This window comes from Pseudophryne corroboree, chromosome 4, assembly GCF_028390025.1.
Source record: "Pseudophryne corroboree isolate aPseCor3 chromosome 4, aPseCor3.hap2, whole genome shotgun sequence".
Classification (NCBI taxonomy): domain Eukaryota; kingdom Metazoa; phylum Chordata; class Amphibia; order Anura; family Myobatrachidae; genus Pseudophryne; species Pseudophryne corroboree.
This window is the reverse complement of record NC_086447.1, coordinates 910526175-910549077: the sequence shown is the minus strand read 5'-3', so window position 1 is coordinate 910549077 and position 22903 is coordinate 910526175. Positions and strand designations below refer to the sequence as shown.

At 47.3% G+C, this 22903-nt stretch overlaps 2 protein-coding genes across 2 annotated transcripts in view; one reads left to right on the top strand and one right to left on the bottom strand.

Moving 5' to 3' along the window:
• Positions 1–22903, bottom strand: part of PARP1 (poly(ADP-ribose) polymerase 1) — an 82047-nt gene that overhangs the window by 39365 nt on the left and 19779 nt on the right. The gene's annotated exons all lie outside the window — the stretch shown is intronic.
• On the top strand, positions 20889–21833 carry LOC134909423 (adenosine receptor A1-like). The gene has a single exon (XM_063916268.1). The coding sequence runs from the start codon at positions 20889–20891 to the stop codon at positions 21831–21833; it is 945 nt and encodes a 314-aa protein (XP_063772338.1).

The following is a 22903-nucleotide window of genomic DNA, read 5'->3' as shown; positions in this document are numbered from 1 at the left end:
CGACCGACGTGCCCGCGCATCGCGTCGAAAGGTACCTAAAATGTGCACACAATCCCCCGATTTCTCTCACAGATGTGGTCGAAATCGAAGGTTATCACCGATTATCTCACAAGTTCATGGGCACCATAAGGGTCAGAGTATTTATTTTATATCTCGTAATATTATATATATATATATATATATATATATATATATATATATATATATATATATATATAAAGAAAGAGGAGCTGGCACTCCGGATAAATGTTGGTATATTCCCTGGTGCCTTCACTTATCTGTATTGCAGCAGATGATATAAACGTCCAAGGAGGTGCGGCACTCAAAGGGTCTTCTGTATGCATATAATAAATGACGGCGGAGTGACGCCAGGCAGAGGTTAACGCTTCAGTTTAATGAATAAACTTTCGTCAGACGTTATATATATATGTGATGAGCGGCACTCACGGGACTTTCTCATAAACAACAGGACATCACCCCATTGGTATCATGGGGTGATGTCCTGTTTATGAGAAAGTCCCGTGAGTGCCGCTCATCACATAGATATTCAAGCAAGTATCATTGCCAGAGAAGGCACCGGGCAACATTTATTGTGGAGCATCAGGAGTGCCGGGCGTGGAAACGAATATATACATATATATATATATATATATACACATATATATATATATATACACATATATATATATATATATATATATATACACACACACATACACATATATATATATATATATATATATATATATATACACATATATATATATATATATATATATATACACACACACACACACATATACATATATATATATATATATATATACACATACATACACATATATATATATATATATATATATATATATATATATACACACATATATATATACATATACATACATACATACATACACACAAATTATTGAGAAGGGCTGATTGCACTTAAGCGTTATGAAGGATATGAGTTATTAATACTTTATTTCATCCTCCAAATAAATTTGTTAGATGTCTACACTTAAGTATTATAAAGGATAAGTTATCAATGCCTTATCTCATCCTTTAGATGGATTGATTGAGAAATAATAATTATATCCTAAAGTGCAGCCCTATATCTCAGGAGATTTAACCCTTTAGATGTTATATATTCAAAAGTGTTCTTTTAGCAGCTGTCACTACTACTGCTTTTCCCACACTGACAGTAGTATATTTATGAATCAATTTTATTATGAACTGCTACATCTACTAAAACATTTTGCAGTTAGCAGCAACAGAGCTATACAACCTCGTATTGTTATTTCGCTACGAGCTGCACAATCAGACAATAAAACTCAGTGTATATTCCACAGGGCCCTTTCATTAAGGTGCTGTGGCAATAGTAATGGATATAATATATTCTCTCTTACTTATAATGTAAGTTATATAACGTCAGAGGATGACGTGGTTCCTTTTATGGAACTATAATGAGTAATGTACACATATCACTGAGTATTTACCAAAGGTCCGTGTTATTGTGGCTGCTATGGCCATTCAAAATATACCACAACAGACACTCACATTAAGGTATCGTGGTATAATCCACGGCAGGGTCGTACCGATTTATATATATAAGTAGTAATATTTGTTACGTGTTAATGCAGCTATTGTGGCATTTAAGATATACCCCAGCAGACACTTATCAGGATGTCACAGTATAATCCACGGCAGTTCTGTACCGGTTTGTACGTATATATATCACTGGATACTTCTCAAGAGTCCCTGCTGCATGCTGCTATAACATTTTAACATACACCGTGGCACACTCCAGTATCAGAGAATCACAATATGATCTACGTCGATATTAGCCGCCTCGTCACTAGTATATTGCAGTAATCTCATCAGTAATCACACATCCTCCTTCTATAGGAAACCAATACTTAATATACGATCATTCCGAGGTTTAACGATTTATGGTTCACTGCATATAAAAATGTATACTGTACAGGTCATTGGTACGGCCTCATCTAGAATACTGTATTCAGTTCTGGAGGCCATATCTTCAAAAGGATATTAATACATTAGAAACTGTACAAAGGAGGGCAACTAAAATGGTGCATGGCCTACATCACAAAACATACCCTGAAAGACTAAGAAATCTTAATATGTATAGTGTGGAGCAGAGAAGGGAAAGGGGGGACATGATAGAAACTTTCAAATATATCAGGGGTTTTAACAAAGTCCAGGAGGGAAACATTCTCCAAATGAAGAGAAGCAATAGGACACGAGGACATGCACTGAGGCTGGAGGGGGGGAGGTTCAGGGGAAATTTGCAGAAAAATTATTTCACAGAAAGGGTAGTGGACAAGTGGAATAGCCTCCCATCAGAGGTGGTAGAGGCTAAGACAGTAGAGCAATTTAAACATGCATGGGATAGACATAAGGATATCCTTACAAAGAAATAAGGATCAAATAAGGTTAGAGATAAAAATAATATATAAAAAAAAAAAAAAAAAGGCAGACTAGATGGGCCAAGTGGTTCTTATCTGCCGACAAATTCTATGTTAAACATACAAATATATAATTTCAACATTATACACGAGCCGCTAGCCAATGCGCATTTCGCTCATAGGCTTCCTCAGGGCACTAAACCAATAGGAAGGAATTGCTCTTTGCAGTACTTTTACACATGAACTTGTGAATCTTCCATGCAGTGCTGTGGGCAAGCGATGAAGGCTCCCGTCTGCCACGCTGAGAGACACGGGTTCCTATTCCCAAAGTGCCAATCTTTTTATTTTTTTTGTGTTCCTGTGACATTCACTTTATTATTTTGTCTGTGTAATCCATTGTAAAACATTCAATGGAAGGGTGCACACAGGTTTCACACAAATCAGGGTAAATCTGCAGGAGCGACTCATTCGCCATCTAAAACACACAGCGGTAATGAGCACCCGTAGGAACTTAGTTGGAGCTTTTTATCTCTCTCCGTTATACTTCGAAAGATTACAAAGTAGAGAGATAAACGCTCCTCCCTAAGTTCCTGGATGTCAAATCACTGTCCTTAGTATCTCTGTACAGTATGTTCTATTAGAGTACAAATTAGCACAAACAGCTTGTAACGTACAACACAGATTCCCTAACGCCGACGATCTACAGTATTGTGTTGCTCGAACAGATAGTTGCGTCAGAATACACTAATTTATATTTACTGGTATGTCTACAGGTGCTCATTACCACTGTGTATTTTAGATAGCGAATGAGTCGCTCCTGCAGATTTACACAGATTTGTGTGAAATCTGTGTGCACCCTTCCATTGAATGTTTTACAATGGATTACACAGAAAAAAATAATAATAATAAAGTGAATGTCACGGGAAGACAAAAAATTGGATTTTAATACCTACCGGTAAATACTTTTTTCTTAGTCCGAAGAGGATGCTGGGGACTCCAAAAGGACCATGGGGTATAGACGGGATCCGCAGGAGACATGGACACACTATAAGACTTTGAATGGGTGTGAACTGGCTCCTCCCTCTATGCCCCTCCTCCAGACCTCAGTTATAGGAACTGTGCCCAGAGGAGACGGACATTTCGAGGAAAAGGACTTTGTTAAACTAAGGGTGAGATACATACCAGCTCACACCACACCGTACAACATGGCATTTAACTAAAACCAGTTAACAGTGTGAACCAAAACAGATCAGCAACAGTCTGACCCTTACCAACACAACCTTTGTGTAACACAAGCAATAACTATATACAATTACTGCAGATAGAGTCCGCACTGGGACGGGTGACCATCATCCTCTACGGACTAAGAGAAAAGGATTTACAGGTAGGTATTAAAATCCTATTTTCTCCTTCGTCCTAGAGGATGCTGGGGACTCCAAAAGGACCATGGGGTTTATACCAAAGCTCCAAACCGGGCGGGAGAGTGCGGATGACTCTGCAGCATCGATTGAGCAAACATGAGGTCCTCATCAGCCAGGGTATCAAACTTGGAGAACTTTGCAAAAGTGTTCGACCCCGACCAAGTAGCTGCTCGGCAAAGCTGCAACTCCGAGACGCCTCGGGCAGCCGCCCAAGATGAGCCCACCTTCCTAGTGGAATGGGGCTTCACCAATTCCTGTAACTGCAATCCAGCCATTGAATGAGCCTGCTGAATCGTATTACAGATCCAGCGTGCAATAGTCTGCTTAGAAGCAGGAGCGCCAACCTTGTTGGCCGCATACAGGACAAACAGCACCTCTGTTTTCCTCACCCGAGCCGTTCTGGCTACATACATTTTCCAAGCCCTGACCACATCTAGAGACTTTGAATCAGCCAAGGCTTCAGTAGCCACAGGCACCACAATAGGTTGGTTCATGTGAAACGAAGAAATCACCTTTGGTAGAAATTGTTGACGAGTTCTCAACTCCGCTCTATCCTCATGGAGAATCAAATAGGGGCTTTTGTGAGACAAAGCCGCCAATTCGGACACCTGCCTTGCGGATGCCAAGGCCAACAGCATGACCACTTTCCAAGTGAGAAATTTCAACTCAACCTTTTGTAAAGGTTCAAACCAATGTGATGTAAGGAACTGTAACACCACGTTAAGGTCCCACGGTGCCACTGGGGGCACAAATGGAGGTTGGATGTGTAATACGCCCTTCACGAAAGTCTGTACTTCTGGAATTGAGGATAATTCCCTTTGAAAGAAAATTGATAAGGCCGAAACCTGCACTTTAATGGAGCCTAACTTCAGGCCCGTATCCACACCTGCCTGCAAAAAGTGGAGAAAACGCCCCAGCTGAAATTCTTCCGTAGAAGCCTGCTTGGATTCACACCAAGACACATATTTTCTCCAAATACGGTGATAATGCTTCACCGTTACCTCCTTTCTAGCTTTAAGTAGAGTGGGGATGACTTCCCCGGGAATACCCTTCTTAGCTAGGATTTGGCGTTCAACCGTCATGCCGTCAAACGCAACCGTGGTAAGTCCTGGAACACGCACAGGCCCTTGCTGTAACAGATCCTCTCTTAGAGGAAGAGGCCAGGGATCTCCGGTGAGTAATTACTGGAGATCCGGATACCAGGCCCTCCGTGGCCAATCTGGAACAACGAGTATCGCCTTAACCCTTGTTCTTCTTATGACCCTTATCACCTTTCAAATGAGTGGAAGTGGAGGGAATACATAGATCGACCGAAACAACCACGGCATCACTAGTGCGTCCACTGCTATTGCTTGAGGGTCCCTTGACCTGGAACAATATGTCTGAAGCTTCTTGTTGAGGCGAGACGCCATCATGTTTATTTGAGGAAGTCCCCAACGACTTGTCACTACTTCTGCAAAGACTTTTTGATGAATACCCCACTCTCCTGGATGGAGATCGTGACTGCTGAGGAAGTCTGCTTCCCAGTTGTCCACGCCTGGAATGAAGACCGCTGACAGAGCGCTTGCATGTTTTTCCGCCCAGCAAAGAATCTTGGTGGCCTCTGCCATCGCCGCTCTGCTCTTTGTTCCGCCCTGGCGGTTTATGTGCACCCCGGCTGTAATGTTGTCCGACTGAATCAGGACGGGTAGGCCGCGAAGAAGCTGTTCCGCCTGCCACAGGCCGTTGCAGATGGTCCTTAACTCCAGCACGTTTATGTGCAGACAAGCTTACTGGCTTGACCATTTTCCCTGGAAATTTTGTGCCTGTGTGACTGCTCCCCAACCTTGGAGACTCACGTCCGTGGTCACCAGAATCCTATCTTGGATGCCGAACCTGCGACCCTCCAGAAGGTGAGAAATTTGAAGCCACCACAGGAGAGAAACCCTGGCCCTGGGGGACAGACTTATCTTCCGGTGCATCTGCAGATGGGACCCTGACCACTTGTCCAGCAGGTCACACTGAAACGTTCTTGCATGGAACCTGCCAAACGGAATGGCCTCGTAGGCCGCCACCATTTCCCCCAGCACTCGAGTGCAGTGATGAATCGACACTCTTGGCGGTTTCAGAAGTTCCTTGACCATGTTCTGGATTTCCTGAGCTTTATCCAACGGGAGAAAGATCCTGTGCAGTTCGGTGTCCAGAATCATACCCAAAAACGACAGCCGAGATGTCGGAATCAACTGCGACTTTGGTAAATTTAGGAGCCAGCCATGCTGTTGCAGCACCTGCAGGGAGCGCGCAACTTTTTTTTAGTAACAGCTCCTGTGATCTCGCCTTTATCAGGAGATCGTCCAAGTACGGGATAATTGTGACCCCTTGCTTGAGCAGGAGCACCATCATTTCCGCCTTCACCTTGGTGAAAATCCTCGGGGCCGTGGAAAGACCAAACTGCAACGTCTGAAATTGGTAGTGACAATCCTGAACAGCGAACCTCAGATACGCCTGATGAGGAGGGTATATGGGGACATGTAGGTAAGAATCCTGTATGTCGACTGACACCATAAAATCCCCCCCCCCACCCCTCCAGACTGGAGATTACCGCTCAGAGAGATTCCATCTTGAATCTGAAACTTTTCAAATACACATTGAGGGATTTCAAATTCAGAATCGGCCTGACCGAGCCATCCGGCTTCGGGACCACAAACAGGCTTGAATAAAACCCTTCTCCCCGTTTGAAAAATTGGTGTGGGGGCACGTCTTGAAACTCCAGCTTGTATCCTTGGGTCACAATTTCTAGCACCCAAGGATCCAGGCCCAAGAGAACCCAGACCTGACTGAAGAGCTAAAGACGCGCTCCCACCGGTGCGGACTCCCGCAATGGAGCCCCAGCGTCATGCGGTGGATTTGGCAGAAGCCGGGGAGGACTTCTGCTTCTGGGAGCCTGCCACATCTGGCGATCTTTGTCCTCTTCCCTTACCTCTTGCCGCAAGGAATGATGACCCACGTCCTTTCCGGAATTTCTGCGACCGAAAGGACTGCATCTGATATGGGGGCGTTTTCTTTTGCTGTTGAGGAACAAAAGGAAGAAAAGAGGACTTACCCGCGGTAGCTGTAGAAACCAGGTCCGCCAGGCCTTCAGGAAACAAAACTCCACCCTTATAGGGCAGAGCCTCCATAGCCTTCTTAGAATCAGCATCACCATTCCATTGAGGAGTCCACAACGCTCTTCTAGCCGAGACTGCCATGGCATTGGCCCTTGATTCCAAAAGGCCAATATCTCTCGCCGTCTCCTTCAGATAGACTGCAGCGTCCCTGATATGACCCAGAGTCAAAAGCACGCTATCCCTATCCAGGGTGTCTTTCCGATGACAAGTTATCTGCCCACTTTTCAATCGCGTTACTCACCCACGCCGAAGCCACAGCCAGTCTGAGCAGCGTACCTGTCATGACATAAAAAGATTTAAAGGTAGCCTCCTACCTACGATCAGCAGGATCCTTAAGGGTCGCCATTTCAGGAGACGGTAGCGCCACTTTCTTGGACAATCGCAACATGGGAAGTGCCGTGCGCGTTCAACTTGTTCATGGCTGCTGCCCGCCTAAATGAGTAAGTACTATTACTTACACACCCACCCTCCCGCCGCCGCGCATGCGCAGTATAATCCCGTGAATCCTGGGATTGGATGCTCCAATCCCGGGATTCAAATCCCAGCATTTTTGGGCCCAAATCCCGGGATCCCGATAATGGCCTCCCTAATCTCAACCCAATCAGCAGTCGGCGGTGCCGACAGTCACTCCTTCATTCTGTTCAGCTCTCACACTAACCTCCTCCTGGGAAGAGCATTCAGTTTCCACCATGTCGACACACACGTACCGACACCCCCAAACACACTGGGCTAAAGGGGACAGACCCACAGTAAGGCCTTTCAGAGACAGAAGGAGTTTGCCAGCTCACACCCAGCGCCCCACCGGTCTGAAAAAAATCACAATGCTACATACATACATATACATATATATATATATATATATATATATAATAAGAATTTACTTACCGATAATTCTATTTCTCGGAGTCCGTAGTGGATGCTGGGGTTCCTGAAAGGACCATGGGGGAATAGCGGCTCCGCAGGAGACAGGGCACAAAAGTAAAGCTTTTACAGGTCAGGTGGTGTGTACTGGCTCCTCCCCCTATGACCCTCCTCCAGACTCCAGTTAGGTACTGTGCCCGGACGAGCGTACACAATAAGGGAGGATTTTGAATCCCGGGTAAGACTCATACCAGCCACACCAATCACACCGTACAACTTGTGATCTAAACCCAGTTAACAGTATGATAACAGAGGAGCCTCTGAAAGATGGCTTCCTAAACAATAACCCGAATTAGTTAACAATAACTATGTACAAGTATTGCAGATAATCCGCACTTGGGATGGGCGCCCAGCATCCACTACGGACTCCGAGAAATAGAATTATCGGTAAGTAAATTCTTATTTTCTCTATCGTCCTAAGTGGATGCTGGGGTTCCTGAAAGGACCATGGGGATTATACCAAAGCTCCCAAACGGGCGGGAGAGTGCGGATGACTCTGCAGCACCGAATGAGAGAACTCCAGGTCCTCCTTTGCCAGGGTATCAAATTTGTAAAAATTTACAAACGTGTTCTCCCCTGACCACGTAGCTGCTCGGCAGAGTTGTAATGCCGAGACCCCTCGGGCAGCCGCCCAAGATGAGCCCACCTTCCTTGCGGAATGGGCCTTAACAGATTTAGGCTGTGGCAGGCCTGCCACAGAATGTACAAGTTGAATTTTGTTACAAATCCAACGAGCAATCGACTGCTTAGAAGCAGGTGCACCCAACTTGTTGGGTGCATACAGTATAAACAGCGAGTCAGATTTTCTGACTCCAGCCGTCCTTTAAATGTATATTTTTAAGGCTCTGACAACGTCCAACAACTTGGAGTCCTTCAAGTCGTCTGTAGCCGCAGGCACTACAATAGGCTGGTTCAGGTGAAACGCTGATACCACCTTAGGGAGAAAATGCGGACGCGTCCGCAGCTCTGCCCTATGTCGAATGGAAAATTAAATAAGGGCTTTTATAAAACAAAGCCGCCAGTTCAGATACTCTCCCGGCCGAAGCCAGGGCCAGTAACATAGTCACTTTCCATGTGAGATATTTCAAATCCACATTCTTTAGTGGTTCAAACCAATTGGATTTGAGGAATCTAAAACTACATTTAGATCCCACGGTGCCACCTTAGGCACCACAGGAGGCTGTATATGCAGTACTCCTTTGATAAAAATCTGGACCTCAGGGACTGAGGCCAATTCTTTTTGGAAGAATATTGATAGGGCCGAAATTTGAACCTTAATAGATCCCAATTTGAGACCCATAGACAATCCTGATTGCAGGAAATGTAGGAAAACGACCCAGTTGAAATTCCTCCATCGGAGCACTCCGCTGCTCGCACCACGCAACATATTTTCGCCAAATACGGCGATAATGCTTCGCGGTGACTTCCTTCCTTGCCTTTATCAAGGTAGGAATGACTTCTTCTGGAATGCCTTTTCCTTTTAGGATCTGGCATTCAAACGCCATGCCGTCAAACGCAGCCGCGGTAAGTCTTGAAAAAGACAAGGACCCTGCTGAAGCAGGTCCCTTCTCAGAAGTAGAGGCCACGGATCGTCCGTGACCATCTCTTGAAGTTCCGGGTACCAAGTCCTTCTTGGCCAATCCGGAGCCACTAGTCTTACTCCTCTTTGCCGTATAATCCTCAATACCTTTGGTATGAGAGGCAGAGGAGGAAACACATATACGGACTGGTACACCCAAGGTGTTACCAACGCGTCCACAGCTATTGCCTGCGGATCTCTTGACCTGGCGCAATAACTGTCCAGTGTCTTGTTGAGGCGAGACGCCATCATGTCCACCATTGGTTTTACCCAACGGTTTAATAGCATGTGGAAAACTTCTGGATGAAGTACCCACTCTCCCGGGTGAAGGTCGTGTCTGCTGAGGAAGTCTGCTTCCCAGTTGTCCACGCCCGGGATGAATACTGCTGACAATGCTATCACGTGATTCTCCGCCCAGCGAAGGATCCTGGCAGCTTCTGCCATTCTGTTTCTTGTGCCGCCCTGTCTGTTTACATGGGCGACTGCCGTGATGTTGTCCGACTGGATCAACACCGGTCTTCCTTGAAGCAGAGGTTCCGCCTGGCTTAGAGCATTGTAGATTGCTCTTAGTTCCAGAATGCTTATGTGAAGAGACTTTTTCAGGCTCGACCACACTCCCTGGAAATTTCTTCCCTGTGTGACTGCTCCCCAGCCTCTCAGGCTGGCATCCGTGGTCACCAGGATCCAATCCTGCATGCCGAATCTGCGGCCCTCCAATAGATGAGCCTCCTGCAACCACCACAGAAGGGATACCCTTGTCCTCGGCGACAGGGTTATCCGCAGGTGCATCTGAAGATGCGACCCTGACCATTTGTCCAACAGATCCCTTTGCATGGAATCTGCCGAAAGGGATTGCTTCGTAAGAAGCTACCATTTTTTCCCAGGACTCTTGTGCATTGATGTACAGACACCTTTCCTGGTTTTAGGAGGTTCCTGACCAGGTCAGATAACTCCTTGGCTTTTTCTTCGGGAAGAAGAACCTTTTTCTGAACTGTGTCCAGAATCATCCCCAGGAACAGCAGACGAGTTGTCGGCATTAATTGGGATTTTGGAATATTCAGAATCCATCCGTGCTGCTTTAGCACCTCTTGAGATAGTGCTAAACCCATCTCTAGCTGTTCTCTGGACCTTGCCCTTATTAGGAGATCGTCCAAGTATGGGATAATTAATACGCCTTTTCTTCGAAGAAGAAATATTATCTCGGCCATTACCTTTGTAAAGACCCGAGGTGCCGTGGACAAACCAAACGGCAGCGTCTGAAACTGATAGTGACAGTTTTGTACAACGAACCTGAGGTACCCCTGGTGTGAGGGGTAATTGGAACGTGGAGATACGCATCCTTGATGTCCAAGGATACCATAAAGTCCCCTTCTTCCAGGTTCGCTATCACTGCTCTGAGTGACTCCATCTTGAACTTGAACTTCTTTATGTACAGGTTCAAGGACTTCAGATTTAGAATAGGCCTTACCGAGCCATCCGGCTTCGGTACCACAAAAAGAGTGGAATAATACCCCTTCCCTTGTTGTAGAAGAGGTACCTTGACTATCACCTGCTGAGAATACAGCTTGTGAATGGCTTCCAAAACCGTCTCCCTTTCTGAGGGGGACGTTGGTAAAGCCGACTTCAGGAAACGGCGAGGTGGCTCTGTCTCTAATTTCAACCTGTACCCCTGAGATATTATCTGCAGGATCCAGGGATTTACCTGCGAGTGAGCCCACTGCGCGCTGTAATTTTTGAGACGACCGCCTACCGCCCCCAAGTCCGCTTGCGAAGCCCCAGCGTCATGCTGAGGCTTTTGTAGAAGCCGGGGAGGGCTTCTGTTCCTGGGAAGGAGCTGCCTGTTGCTGTCTCTTCCCTCGTCCTCTGCCTCGTGGCAGATATGAATAGCCCTTTGCTCTCTTATTTTTAAAGGAACGAAAAGGCTGCGGTTGAAAAGTCGGTGCCTTTTTCTGTTGGGGAGTGACTTGAGGTAGAAAGGTGGATTTCCCGGCCGTAGCCGTGGCCACCAAATCCGATAGACCGACCCCAAATAACTCCTCTACGCATCGCCTGTCCACTGTCGTGTCCATAAAGCTCTTCTGGCCGAAATGGACATAGCACTTACCCGTGATGCCAGTGTGCAGATATCTCTCTGTGCATCACGCATATAAAGAAATGCATCCTTTATTTGTTCTAACGACAGTAAAATATTGTCCCCGTCCAGGGTATCAATATTTTCGATCAGGGACTCTGACCAAACTACCCCAGCACTGCACATCCAGGCAGTCGCAATAGCTGGTCGTAGTATAACACCTGCATGTGTGTATATACCTTTTTGGATATTTTCCATCCTCCTATCTGATGGATCTTTAAGTGCGGCCGTCTCAGGAGAGGGTAACGCCACTTGTTTTGATAAGCGTGTTAGCGCTTTGTCCACCCTAGGAGGTGTTTCCCAGCGCTCCCTAACCTCTGGCGGGAAAGGGTATAAAGCCAATAACTTCTTTGAAATTAGCAGTTTTTTATCGGGGCACCCCACGCTTCATCACACACGTCATTTAATTCTTCTGATTCGGTAAAAACTACTGGTAGTTTTTTCACACCCCACATAATACCCTGTTTAGTGGTACCTGTAGTATCAGCTAAATGTAACATCTCCTTTATTGCCAAAATCATATAACGTGTGGCCCTACTGGAAAATACGGTTGATTCGTCACCTTCACCACCGGAATCAGTGCCTGTGTCTGGGTCTGTGTCGACCGACTGAGGCAAGGGGCGTTTTACAGCCCCTGACGGTGTTTGAGGCGCCTGGACAGGCACTAATTGAGTGTCCGGCCGCCTCATGTCGGCAAACGACTGCTTAAGCGAGTTGACGCTATCCCGTAATTCCACAAATAAAGGCATCCATTCTGGTGTCGACCCCCTAGGAGGTGACATCCTCATATTTGGCAATTGCTCCGCCTCCACACCAATAACGTCCTCATACATGTCGACACACACGTACCGACACACAGCAGACACACAGGGAATGCTCTATACGAAGACAGGACCCACTAGCCCTTTGGGGAGACAGAGGGAGAGTCTGCCAGCACACACCAAAAAGCGCTATATATGACAGGGATAGCCTTATGATTAAGTGCTCCCTTATAGCTGCTTTTATATTGATATATTGCCATTTATTTTGCCCCCCCTCTCTGTTATACCCTGTTTCTGTAGTGCAGTGCAGGGGAGAGACCTGGGAGCCTTCCTGACCAGCGGAGCTGTGACAGAAAATGGCGCCGTGTGCTGAGGAGATAGGCCCCGCCCCTTTTCCGGCGGGCTCGTCTCCCGCTATTTAGTACATTTAGGCAGGGGTAAATATCTCCATATAGCCTCTGGGGCTATATGTGAGGTATTTTTAGCCTTTTTAAAGGTTTTCATTTGCCTCCCAGGGCGCCCCCCTCCCAGCGCCCTGCACCCTCAGTGACTGCCGTGTGAAGTGTGCTGAGAGGAAAATGGCGCACAGCTGCAGTGCTGTGCGCTACCTTAAGAAGACTGCAGGAGTCTTCAGCCGCCGATTCTGGACCTCTTCTTGCTTCAGCATCTGTGAGGGGGCCGGCGGCGTGGCTCCGGTGACCATCCAGGCTGTACCTGTGATCGTCCCTCTGGAGCTTCATGTCCAGTAGCCAAGAAGCCAATCCATCCTGCACGCAGGTGAGTTCACTTCTTCTCCCCTCTGTCCCTCGTTGCAGTGATCCTGTTGCCAGCAGGAATCACTGTAAAATAAAAAACCTAAGCTAAACTCTCTAAGCAGCTCTTTATGAGAGCCACCTAGAATTGCACCCTTCTCGGCCGGGCACAAAAATCTAACTGGAGTCTGGAGGAGGGTCATAGGGGGAGGAGCCAGTACACACCACCTGACCTGTAAAAGCTTTACTTTTGTGCCCTGTCTCCTGCGGAGCCGCTATTCCCCCATGGTCCTTTCAGGAACCCCAGCATCCACTTAGGACGATAGAGAAATATATATATATATAAAAACAACCAACACCAATTTTGTGTGCCCCCCCCAGCCCCCCTTGTTTTTAGCACCCTGTTACTTGTGACAGTAGTTAAGGGCCAGGAGCAGCGTCTCTGCAGCAGGCTGTGGAGAGAAGATGGCGCTGGTCAGAGCTGAAGGACAAAGCCCCGCCCCCTACATGGCGCGCTTCGGTCCCGCTTTAATTTTCACTGGCGGGGGGTCTCCTAACAGTGCCTATGCACGGATACACTGTGCTAGTACCTTAAAATGAGGTTTATATTGCTGCCCAGGGTGCCCCCCCCTGCGCTCTGCACCTATGTAGTGCCTGTGTGTGCGAGAGCAATGGACCGCTGCGTGGTACCTTAGGAAGACTGAAGTCTTCTGCCGCCTTCAAAAGTCTTCTTTGCTTCGGATACTCACCTGTCTTCAATCTTCTGGCTCTGTGAGGGGACAGCGGCGCGGCTCCGGGAACAAGCAGTAAGGCGACCCAAGTGATCAGACCCTCTGGAGCTAATGGTGTCCAGTAGCCTAAGAAGCAGAGCCTATCAACTCACAGAAGTAGGGTTGCTTCTCTACCCTCAGTCCCACGAAGCCTGTTGCCAGCAGTGCTCCCTGAAAATAATAAACCTTACAAAAGTCTTTTTAGAGAAACTCAGTAGAGATCCTCTAGAGTGTGACCAATCTCCTCTGGGCACAGAATCTAACTGAGGTCTGGAGGAGGGGCATAGAGGGAGGAGCCAGTTCACACCCATTCAAAGTCTTATAGTGTGTCCATGTCTCCTGCGGATCCCGTCTATACCTCATGGTCCTTTTGGAGTCCCCAGCATCCTCTAGGACGAAGGAGGAAAAAAATAAGATTTTACTCACCGGTAAATCTATTTCTCGTAGTCCGTAGTGGATGCTGGGAACTCCGTAAGGACCATGGGGAATAGCGGCTCCGCAGGAGACTGGGCACAACTAAAGAAAGCTTTAGGTCACCTGGTGTGCACTGGCTCCTCCCACTATGACCCTCCTCCAAGCCTCAGTTAGGATACTGTGCCCGGAAGAGCTGACACAATAAGGAAGGATTTTGAATCCCGGGTAAGACTCATACCAGCCACACCAATCACACCGTATAACTCGTGATACTATACCCAGTTAACAGTATGAAAACACTGAGCCTCTCAGCAGATGGCTCAACAATAACCCTTTTGTTAACAATAACTATGTACAAGTATTGCAGACAATCCGCACTTGGGATGGGCGCCCAGCATCCACTACGGACTACGAGAAATAGATTTACCGGAGAGTAAAATCTTATTTTCTCTAACGTCCTAAGTGGATGCTGGGAACTCCGTAAGGACCATGGGGATTATACCAAAGCTCCCAAACGGGCGGGAGAGTGCGGATGACTCTGCAGCACCGAATGAGAAAACTCAAGGTCCTCCTCAGCCAGGGTATCAAATTTGTAGAATTTTGCAAACGTGTTTGCCCCTGACCAAGTAGCAGCTCGGCAAAGTTGTAAAACCGAGACCCCTCGGGCAGCCGCCCAAGATGAGCCCACCTTCCTTGTAGAATGGGCTTTTACTGATTTAGGATGCGGCAGTCCAGCCGCAGAATGCGCCAGCTGAATGGTGCTACAAATCCAGCGAGCAATAGTCTGCTTAGAAGCAGGAGCACCCAGTTTGTTGGGTGCATACAGGATAAATAGCGAGTCAGTTTTCCTGACTCCAGCCGTCCTGGAAACATAAATTTTCAAGGCCCTGACTATGTCCAGTAACTTGGAATCCTCCAAGTCGCTAGTAGCCGCAGGCACTACAATAGGTTGGTTCAAGTGAAAAGCAGATACCACCTTAGGGAGAAACTGGGGACGAGTCCTCAATTCTGCCATATCCATATGGAAAATCAGATAAGGGCTTTTACATGACAAAGCCGCCAATTCTGATACACGCCTGGCCGAAGCCAAGGCCAATAACATGACCACTTTCCACGTGAGATATTTTAGATCCACGGTTTTTAGTGGCTCAAACCAATGTGATTTTAGGAATTTCAACACCACGTTGAGATCCCAAGGTGCCACTGGAGGCACAAAAGGGGGCTGAATATGCAGCACTCCTTTTACAAATGTCTGAACTTCAGGTAGTGAAGCTAGTTCTTTTTGGAAGAAAAATCGACAGAGCCGAGATCTGCACCTTAATGGAGCCTAATTTTAGGCCCGTAGTCACTCCTGACTGTAGGAAGTGCAGAAATCGACCCAGCTGAAATTCCTCTGTTGGGACCTTTCTGGCCTCACACCAAGCAACATATTTCCGCCATATGCGGTGATAATGTTTTGCAGTTACATCTTTTCCTGGCTTTAATCAGCGTAGGAATGACTTCCTCCGGAATGCCCTTTTCCTTTAGGATCCGGCGTTCAACCGCCATGCAGTCAAATGCAGCCGCGGTAAGTCTTGGAACAGACAGGGCCCCTGCTGCAGCAGGTCCTGTCTGAGCGGCAGAGGCCATGGGTCCTCTGAGATCATCTCTTGAAGTTCCGGGTACCACGCTCGTCTTGGCCAATCCGGAACCACGAGTATTGTTCTTACTCCTCGTTTTCTTATTATTCTCAGTACCTTTGGTATGAGAGGCAGAGGAGGGAACACATAAACCGACTGGTACACCCACGGTGTCACTAGAGCGTCCACAGCTATCGCCTGAGGGTCCCTTGACCTGGCGCAATATCTCTCTAGTTTTTTGTTTAGGCGGGACGCCATCATGTCCACCTGTGGCCGTTCCCAACGATTTACAATCAGTGTGAAGACTTCTGGATGAAGTCCCCACTCTCCCGGGTGGAGGTCGTGCCTGCTGAGAAAGTCTGCTTCCCAGTTGTCCACTCCCGGAATGAACACTGCTGACAGTGCTAACACGTGATTTTCCGCCCATCGGAGAATTCTTGTGGCTTCTGCCATCGCCATCCTGCTTCTTGTGCCGCCCTGTCGGTGTACATGGGCGACTGCCGTGATGTTGTCTGATTGGATCAGTACCGGCTGGTTTTGAAGCAGAGGCCATGCCTGACTCAGGGCATTGTAAATGGCCCTCAGTTCCAGAATATTTATGTGTAGGGAAGTCTCCTGACTTGACCAAAGTCCCTGGAAGTTTCTTCCCTGTGTGACTGCCCCCCAGCCTCGAAGGCTGGCATCCGTGGTCACCAGGACCCAGTCCTGTATGCCGAACCTGTGGCCCTCTTGAAGATGGGCACTCTGCAGCCACCACAGTAGAGATACCCTGGTCCTTGGAGACAGGGTTATCAGCCGATGCATCTGAAAATGCGATCCGGACCACTTGTCCAACAGGTCCAACTGAAAAGTTATTGCATGGAACCTGCCGAATGGGATTGCTTCGTAGGAAGCTACCATTTTTACCCTTTTTGCAATGAGGCACCGATACCTGTTTCGGCTTCAGGAGGTCTCTGACTAGAGATGACAGCTCCTTGGCTTTCTCCTCCTGGTTCTGTGTCCAGAACCATCCCCAGGAACAGTAGACGTGTCGTAGGAACCAGCTGTGACTTTGGAATGTTTAGAATCCAACCGTGCTGTTGTAGCACTTCCCGAGATAGTGCTACCCCGACTAACAACTGCTCCTTGGACCTCGCCTTTATAAGGAGATTGTCCAAGTACGGGATAATTAAAACTCCCTTTTTTCGAAGGAGTATCATTATTTCGGCCATTACTTTGGTAAACACCCTCGGTGCCGTGTACAGTCCAAACGACAGTGTCTGGACTTGGTAATGGCAATCCTGTACCACAAATCTGAGGTACTCCTGGTGAGGATGGTAAATGGGGACATGCAGGTAAGCATCCTTGATGTCCAGGGATACCATGTAATCCCCCTCGTCCAGGCTTGCAATAACCGCCCTGAGCGATTCCATCTTGAACTTGAATCTTTTTATGTATGTGTTCAAGGATTTCAAATATAAAATGGGTCACACCGAACCGTGCGGTGTCGGTACCACAAACAGTGTGGAATAGTAACCCCGTCCTTGTTGAAGTAGGGGCACCTTGACTATCACCTGCTGGGAATACAGCTTGTGAATTGCCTCTAGCACAGTCTCCCTGCCTGAGGGAGTTGTCGGCAAGGCAGATTTGAGGAAACGGCGGGGGGGAGACATCTCGAATTCCAGCTTGTACCCCTGAGATACCACTTGAAGGATCCAGGGATCCACCTGTGAGCGAGCCCACTGATCGCTGAAATTTTTGAGGCGGCCCCCCACTGTACTGCAGAAAGGAAGCGCCTTTGACCCGCTTGCTTTTCTGAAGCCGAAAGGACTGTACCTGATAATACAGTGCTTTCTTAGTCTGTGAGGAAACCTGAGGTAAAAAAATTTCTTCCCAGCTGTTGCTGTGGATACGAGGTCCCAGAGACCATACCCAAATAATTCCTCACCCTTATAAGGCAGAATCTCTATGCTCCTTTTAAAGTCAGCATCACCTGTCCAGTGACGGGTCTCTAATACCCTCCTGATAGAATGGACATTACATTTATTTTGGATGCCAGCCGGTAAAATATCCCTCTGTGCATCCCTCATATATAAGACGACGTCTTTAATATGTTCTTATGTTAGCCAACTAGTATCCCTGTTTGACAGGGTCACCGACCACGCTGCAGCAGCACTATCTGCAGGTCTCAGTATAGTACCTGAGTGTGTAAATACAGACTTCAGGATAGCCCCCTGCTTTTTATCAACAGGTACCTTCAAAGTGGCCGTATCCTAAGACGGCAGTGCCACCTTTTTTGACAACCGTGTGAGCGCCTTATCCACCCTAGGGGATATCTCCCAGCGTAACTTATCCTCTGGCGGGAAAGGGTACGCCATCAGTAACTTTTTAGAAATTACCAGTTTCTTATCGGGGGAACCCCACGCTTTTTCACACACTTCATTCACTCATCTGATGGGGGAACAAAACACTGCCTGCTTTTTCTCCCCAAACATAAAACCCTTTTTTAGAGGTACTTGGGTTAATGTCAGAAATGTGTAACACATTTTTTATTGCCGGGATCAAGTCACGGATGTTCCTAGTGGATTGTGTATATGTCTCAACCTTGTCGACACTGGAGTCAGACTCCGTGTCGACATCTGTGTCTGCCATCTGAGGGAGCGGGCGTTTTTGAGCCCCTGATGGCCTTTGAGACGCCTGGGCAGGCGCGGGCTGAGAAGCCGGCTGTCCCACAGCTGTTACGTCATCCAGCCTTTTATGTAAGGAGTTGACACTGTCGGTTAATACCTTCCACCTATCCATCCACTCTGGTGTCTGCCCCACAGGGGGCGACATCACATTTATCGGCATCTGCTCCGTCACCACATAAGCCTCCTCATCAAACATGTCGACACAGCCGTACAGACACACCGCACACACACAGGGAATGCTCTGACTGAGGACAGGACCCCACAAAGCCCTTTGGGGAGACAGAGAGAGAGTATGCCAGCACACACCAGAGCGCTATATAATGTGGGGATTAACACTATAACTGAGTGAATTTTCCCCAATAGCTGCTTGTATATACAATATTGCGCCTAAATTTAGTGCCCCCCTCTCTTTTTTACCCTTTGAGCCTGAAAACTACAGGGGAGAGCCTGGGGAGCTGTCTTCCAGCTGCACTGTGAAGAGAAAATGGCGCCAGTGTGCTGAGGGAGATAGCTCCGCCCCTTTTTCGTGGACTTTTCTCCCGCTTTTTAATGGATTCTGGCAGGGGTATTTATCACATATATAGCCTCTGGGGCTATATATTGTGATATATTTGCCAGCCAAGGTGTTTTTATTGCTTCTCAGTGCGCGGCCGCGGCCCCCCCCCCCCCAGCGCCCTGCACCCTCAGTGACCGGAGTGTGAAGTGTGTATGAGGAGCAATGGCGCACAGCTGCAGTGCTGTGCGCTACCTTGGTGAAGACTGATGTCTTCTGCCGCCGATTTTCCAGACCTCTTCTTGCTTCTGGCTCTGTAAGGGGGACGGAGGCGCGGCTCCGGGAACGAACACCAAGGCCAGTTCCATGCGGTCGATCCCTCTGGAGCTAATGGTGTCCAGTAGCCTAAGAAGCCCAAGCTAGCTGCAAGCAGGTAGGTTCGCTTCTTCTCCCCTTAGTCCCTCGGTGCAGTGAGCCTGTTGCCAGCAGGTCTCACTGTAAAATAAAAAACCTAACATATACTTTCTTTCTAGAAGCTCAGGAGAGCCCCTAGTGTGCATCCAGCTCAGCCGGGCACAAAAATCTAACTGAGGCTTGGAGGAGGGTCATAGTGGGAGGAGCCAGTGCACACCAGGTGACCTAAAGCTTTCTTTAGTTGTGCCCAGTCTCCTGCGGAGCCGCTATTCCCCATGGTCCTTACGGAGTTCCCAGCATCCACTTAGGACGTTAGAGAAAAAAAAAAAAAAGAAGATTGGCACTTTGGGAATCGAACCCGGGACTCTCAGCGTGGCAGGCAGTAGCCTTCATCGCTAGCCCACGACACTGCATTGAATATTCACAAGTTCATGTGTAAAAGTACTGCAAAGAGCTATTCCTTCCCATTGGTGTTCATTTATGTCGTTAGGGGACACGGACGCTCATTTAGTGCACTGTACATGCTGTAAAGTCAATGAGCTACATTATTCCTTTCACACATTAGTTGCGTCTGCATACACAAGTGTTTTAACATGTTCATTTGCGTCTGTATAAAACTATACACACTGTGATTTGGCATCCAGGAACATTTACTAAGCAGTGATAAGAGCGGAGAAGTGAGCCAGTGGAGAAATTTCCCCATCAACCAATCAGCAGCTCTGTATCCTTTTATAGTATGCAAATTATAGATGTTACTTCAGTGCTGATTGGTTGCCATGGGCACTTGTCCACTGGCTCACTTATCTGCTCTTATCACTGCTTAGTAAATGTACCCCTTAGGGAGGAGCATTTATCTCTCCCCATTATACTTAATACTACGGGATTTGGACGCTCACATATCCCTAACATCAATAGACCATACTGTATCTGTAACACACGTTTGCATCTGTATATGCTGTACTATTTGCATCTGTACTGTATATACTGTTATATACTGTATGACATACTGTAGCATAATGTAGCGTAATGAGACGCACCAGTAAATAAGTTCTTACGCTGTAGTTCAGCATTCTATTTTAATGGAGACCACACGAATGCGCATTGTTGATTTTAAAAAGCGACATCTGGTGTATGATCTTAGGTATTACACTCAAAAGGTAACGCCAAACGCTCTGTGCGCCTCCCTTCGACTAGCCACGCCTCCTTGCGCCCAGGCATGCTGCGTATGCCTGATCGCGACTAACGCCTCAGTCAGCCAAGATAACGGAGGACCTATCTGTATGTTGCAGAATAATACACCGTATAGTATAATCATGCAATCATAACTTTTTTATTTTACACGTTTACTTTAGGTAACACATTTTACGGCACCATGAATACCAGCGCCTCATCCACCACAGATATAATATTCAATCTGGACGTCCCTTATACCGTTGCGGAGACAGTGATTGCCGCTGCAGCCGCTTTAGGAAACATACTGGTGTGTGTCGCGGTCACACAAGACAGGAAGCTGTGGACGGTGACTAACTACTTCCTGGTGTCTCTGTCGGTGGCAGACGTGTGTGTGGGAGCCTTTGCTATACCTTGCGCCATTCTGACGGCTGTAGGCATCCCGCGATACAACCTGGAGGTCTGCCTGCTGATGCTCTCCAATCTGATCATGTTGACCATGAGCTCCACCTTCAGCCTCCTGGCCATCTCCGTGGACCGCTACATCGCTATCCTAAACCCTCTGCGCTACAAGAGCATAATGACCCCCACAAACTCGTTCATCCTGATCGTAGCAGCCTGGATCGTTGCGTTTCTCAGTGGTCTGATGCCACTGATGGGATGGCACAAGCCGCCACCACCACACGGCTACTGCATCTTTGTGCATGTCATCGATATGACCTACCTGGTGTATTTCTTCTCCTTTGTCTTCTTCTACTTGCCCCTGGTCATCATGTTCATCATCTACACCATGATCTACTCTGCAGTGAAAAGACAGCTGCAGGGCATGGTGGGTAAACACGGAGCAGGGATGAAGGAGTTAAAAACGGCCACCTCCCTCTTTACAATTATCTTCTTCTTCATGTTGTGCTGGGCTCCTCTGCACGTCATGAACGGAGTAAGCCTGCTCTGCCCACAATGCTACATCCCGCCCATCATCCTGCAGACTGGCATCATACTCACCCACGCCAACTCCGCCCTAAACCCCATCATGTACGTGTACAAGCTGAAGTCCTTCAGGAACACCTTCAAGAGAGTCTTCTTGTGCAGAGGTGCAGTCACACCGGCTGCATGGACAGATAAAACCTCTGTTGCTCATTTGCATTAATATAAATGCAAACGGGGTGATGCTGACGATTCAGTGTGTTCTTATGTCGCACATATACGGTAACCCCTAAATTGCAAGTTCTAATTTGCACTCCTAAGGAGCTGTGAAGAAAAATTTCCAATATAAAAGGGAGAATATAGGGCGAAATCAGCGCAATTTAGGGTGCCGTTGCAGGTGCTGCACATTGCAGGCAATTCACCTTTAATTGAATAGCGTCCCCTATACTCAAAAATATCGGGGTCATATGAATTAACCATGAGTCCAATCGCGGGTCATTTAGGAGGGCACCTCTGGACTCGCAGATTTTTTTGTTTGCCATCCCATAGTTCTGCGTTCAAAAATCCACAAATCCGGGGTGAGATTGGCCGCTGGGAGCATTTCCACACCGCTGCAACGGCAACTTATCCCACTCAAGGCTAAATGAATTGACCCCATAACGTAATTTGCACACTAAAAAGTACACTATATAGTAAGAGTTGTACCTATATGTTATGTAGGGGTGGGTGCTCTATCACCAAATAAATGAATAGCCTTAACACCATGCGGGTCACTGCTGTGCAAGGTTCCTACAGAGACACAAGCAGTGATTCAAAAAGGAGGAGAGGCGGGCAAAGAAAAGTTGCCTATTTAATTGCGATCACCTGACACTGCTCTGTATTAAAAAAAAAGTGACCAATTAAAGGCCAAATCGTACAAAAACATTTAAATAAATATGAATTATACTTAAAACGATGCCTCCTAAAAAGCAATTTCCTTGGCTTGTCCTTGAAAATAATTCTAAGCGGTATGGTCATGCTCCGCAGTGACACTGAAGGATACGAAGGTCACACGTCACATATGATTCTGTACGTATAATTATGTAATGGATAAATTGCTGGCACCCACTGGGCCGCCCATGAGCGGACAAAACTATTTTTAAGTATTGTACAAAGTTTGTGAAAAGTTAGCATAAGAGGGAAAGAGAAAAGTAATTCCCTCCGCTGAGGAAATCGCTGCATGAAAAGCGCTGGGATAGCATCATCTGCACATGAGCAGGGGCGCAACCAAAAGCGATGCTTGGGCTTAACTTG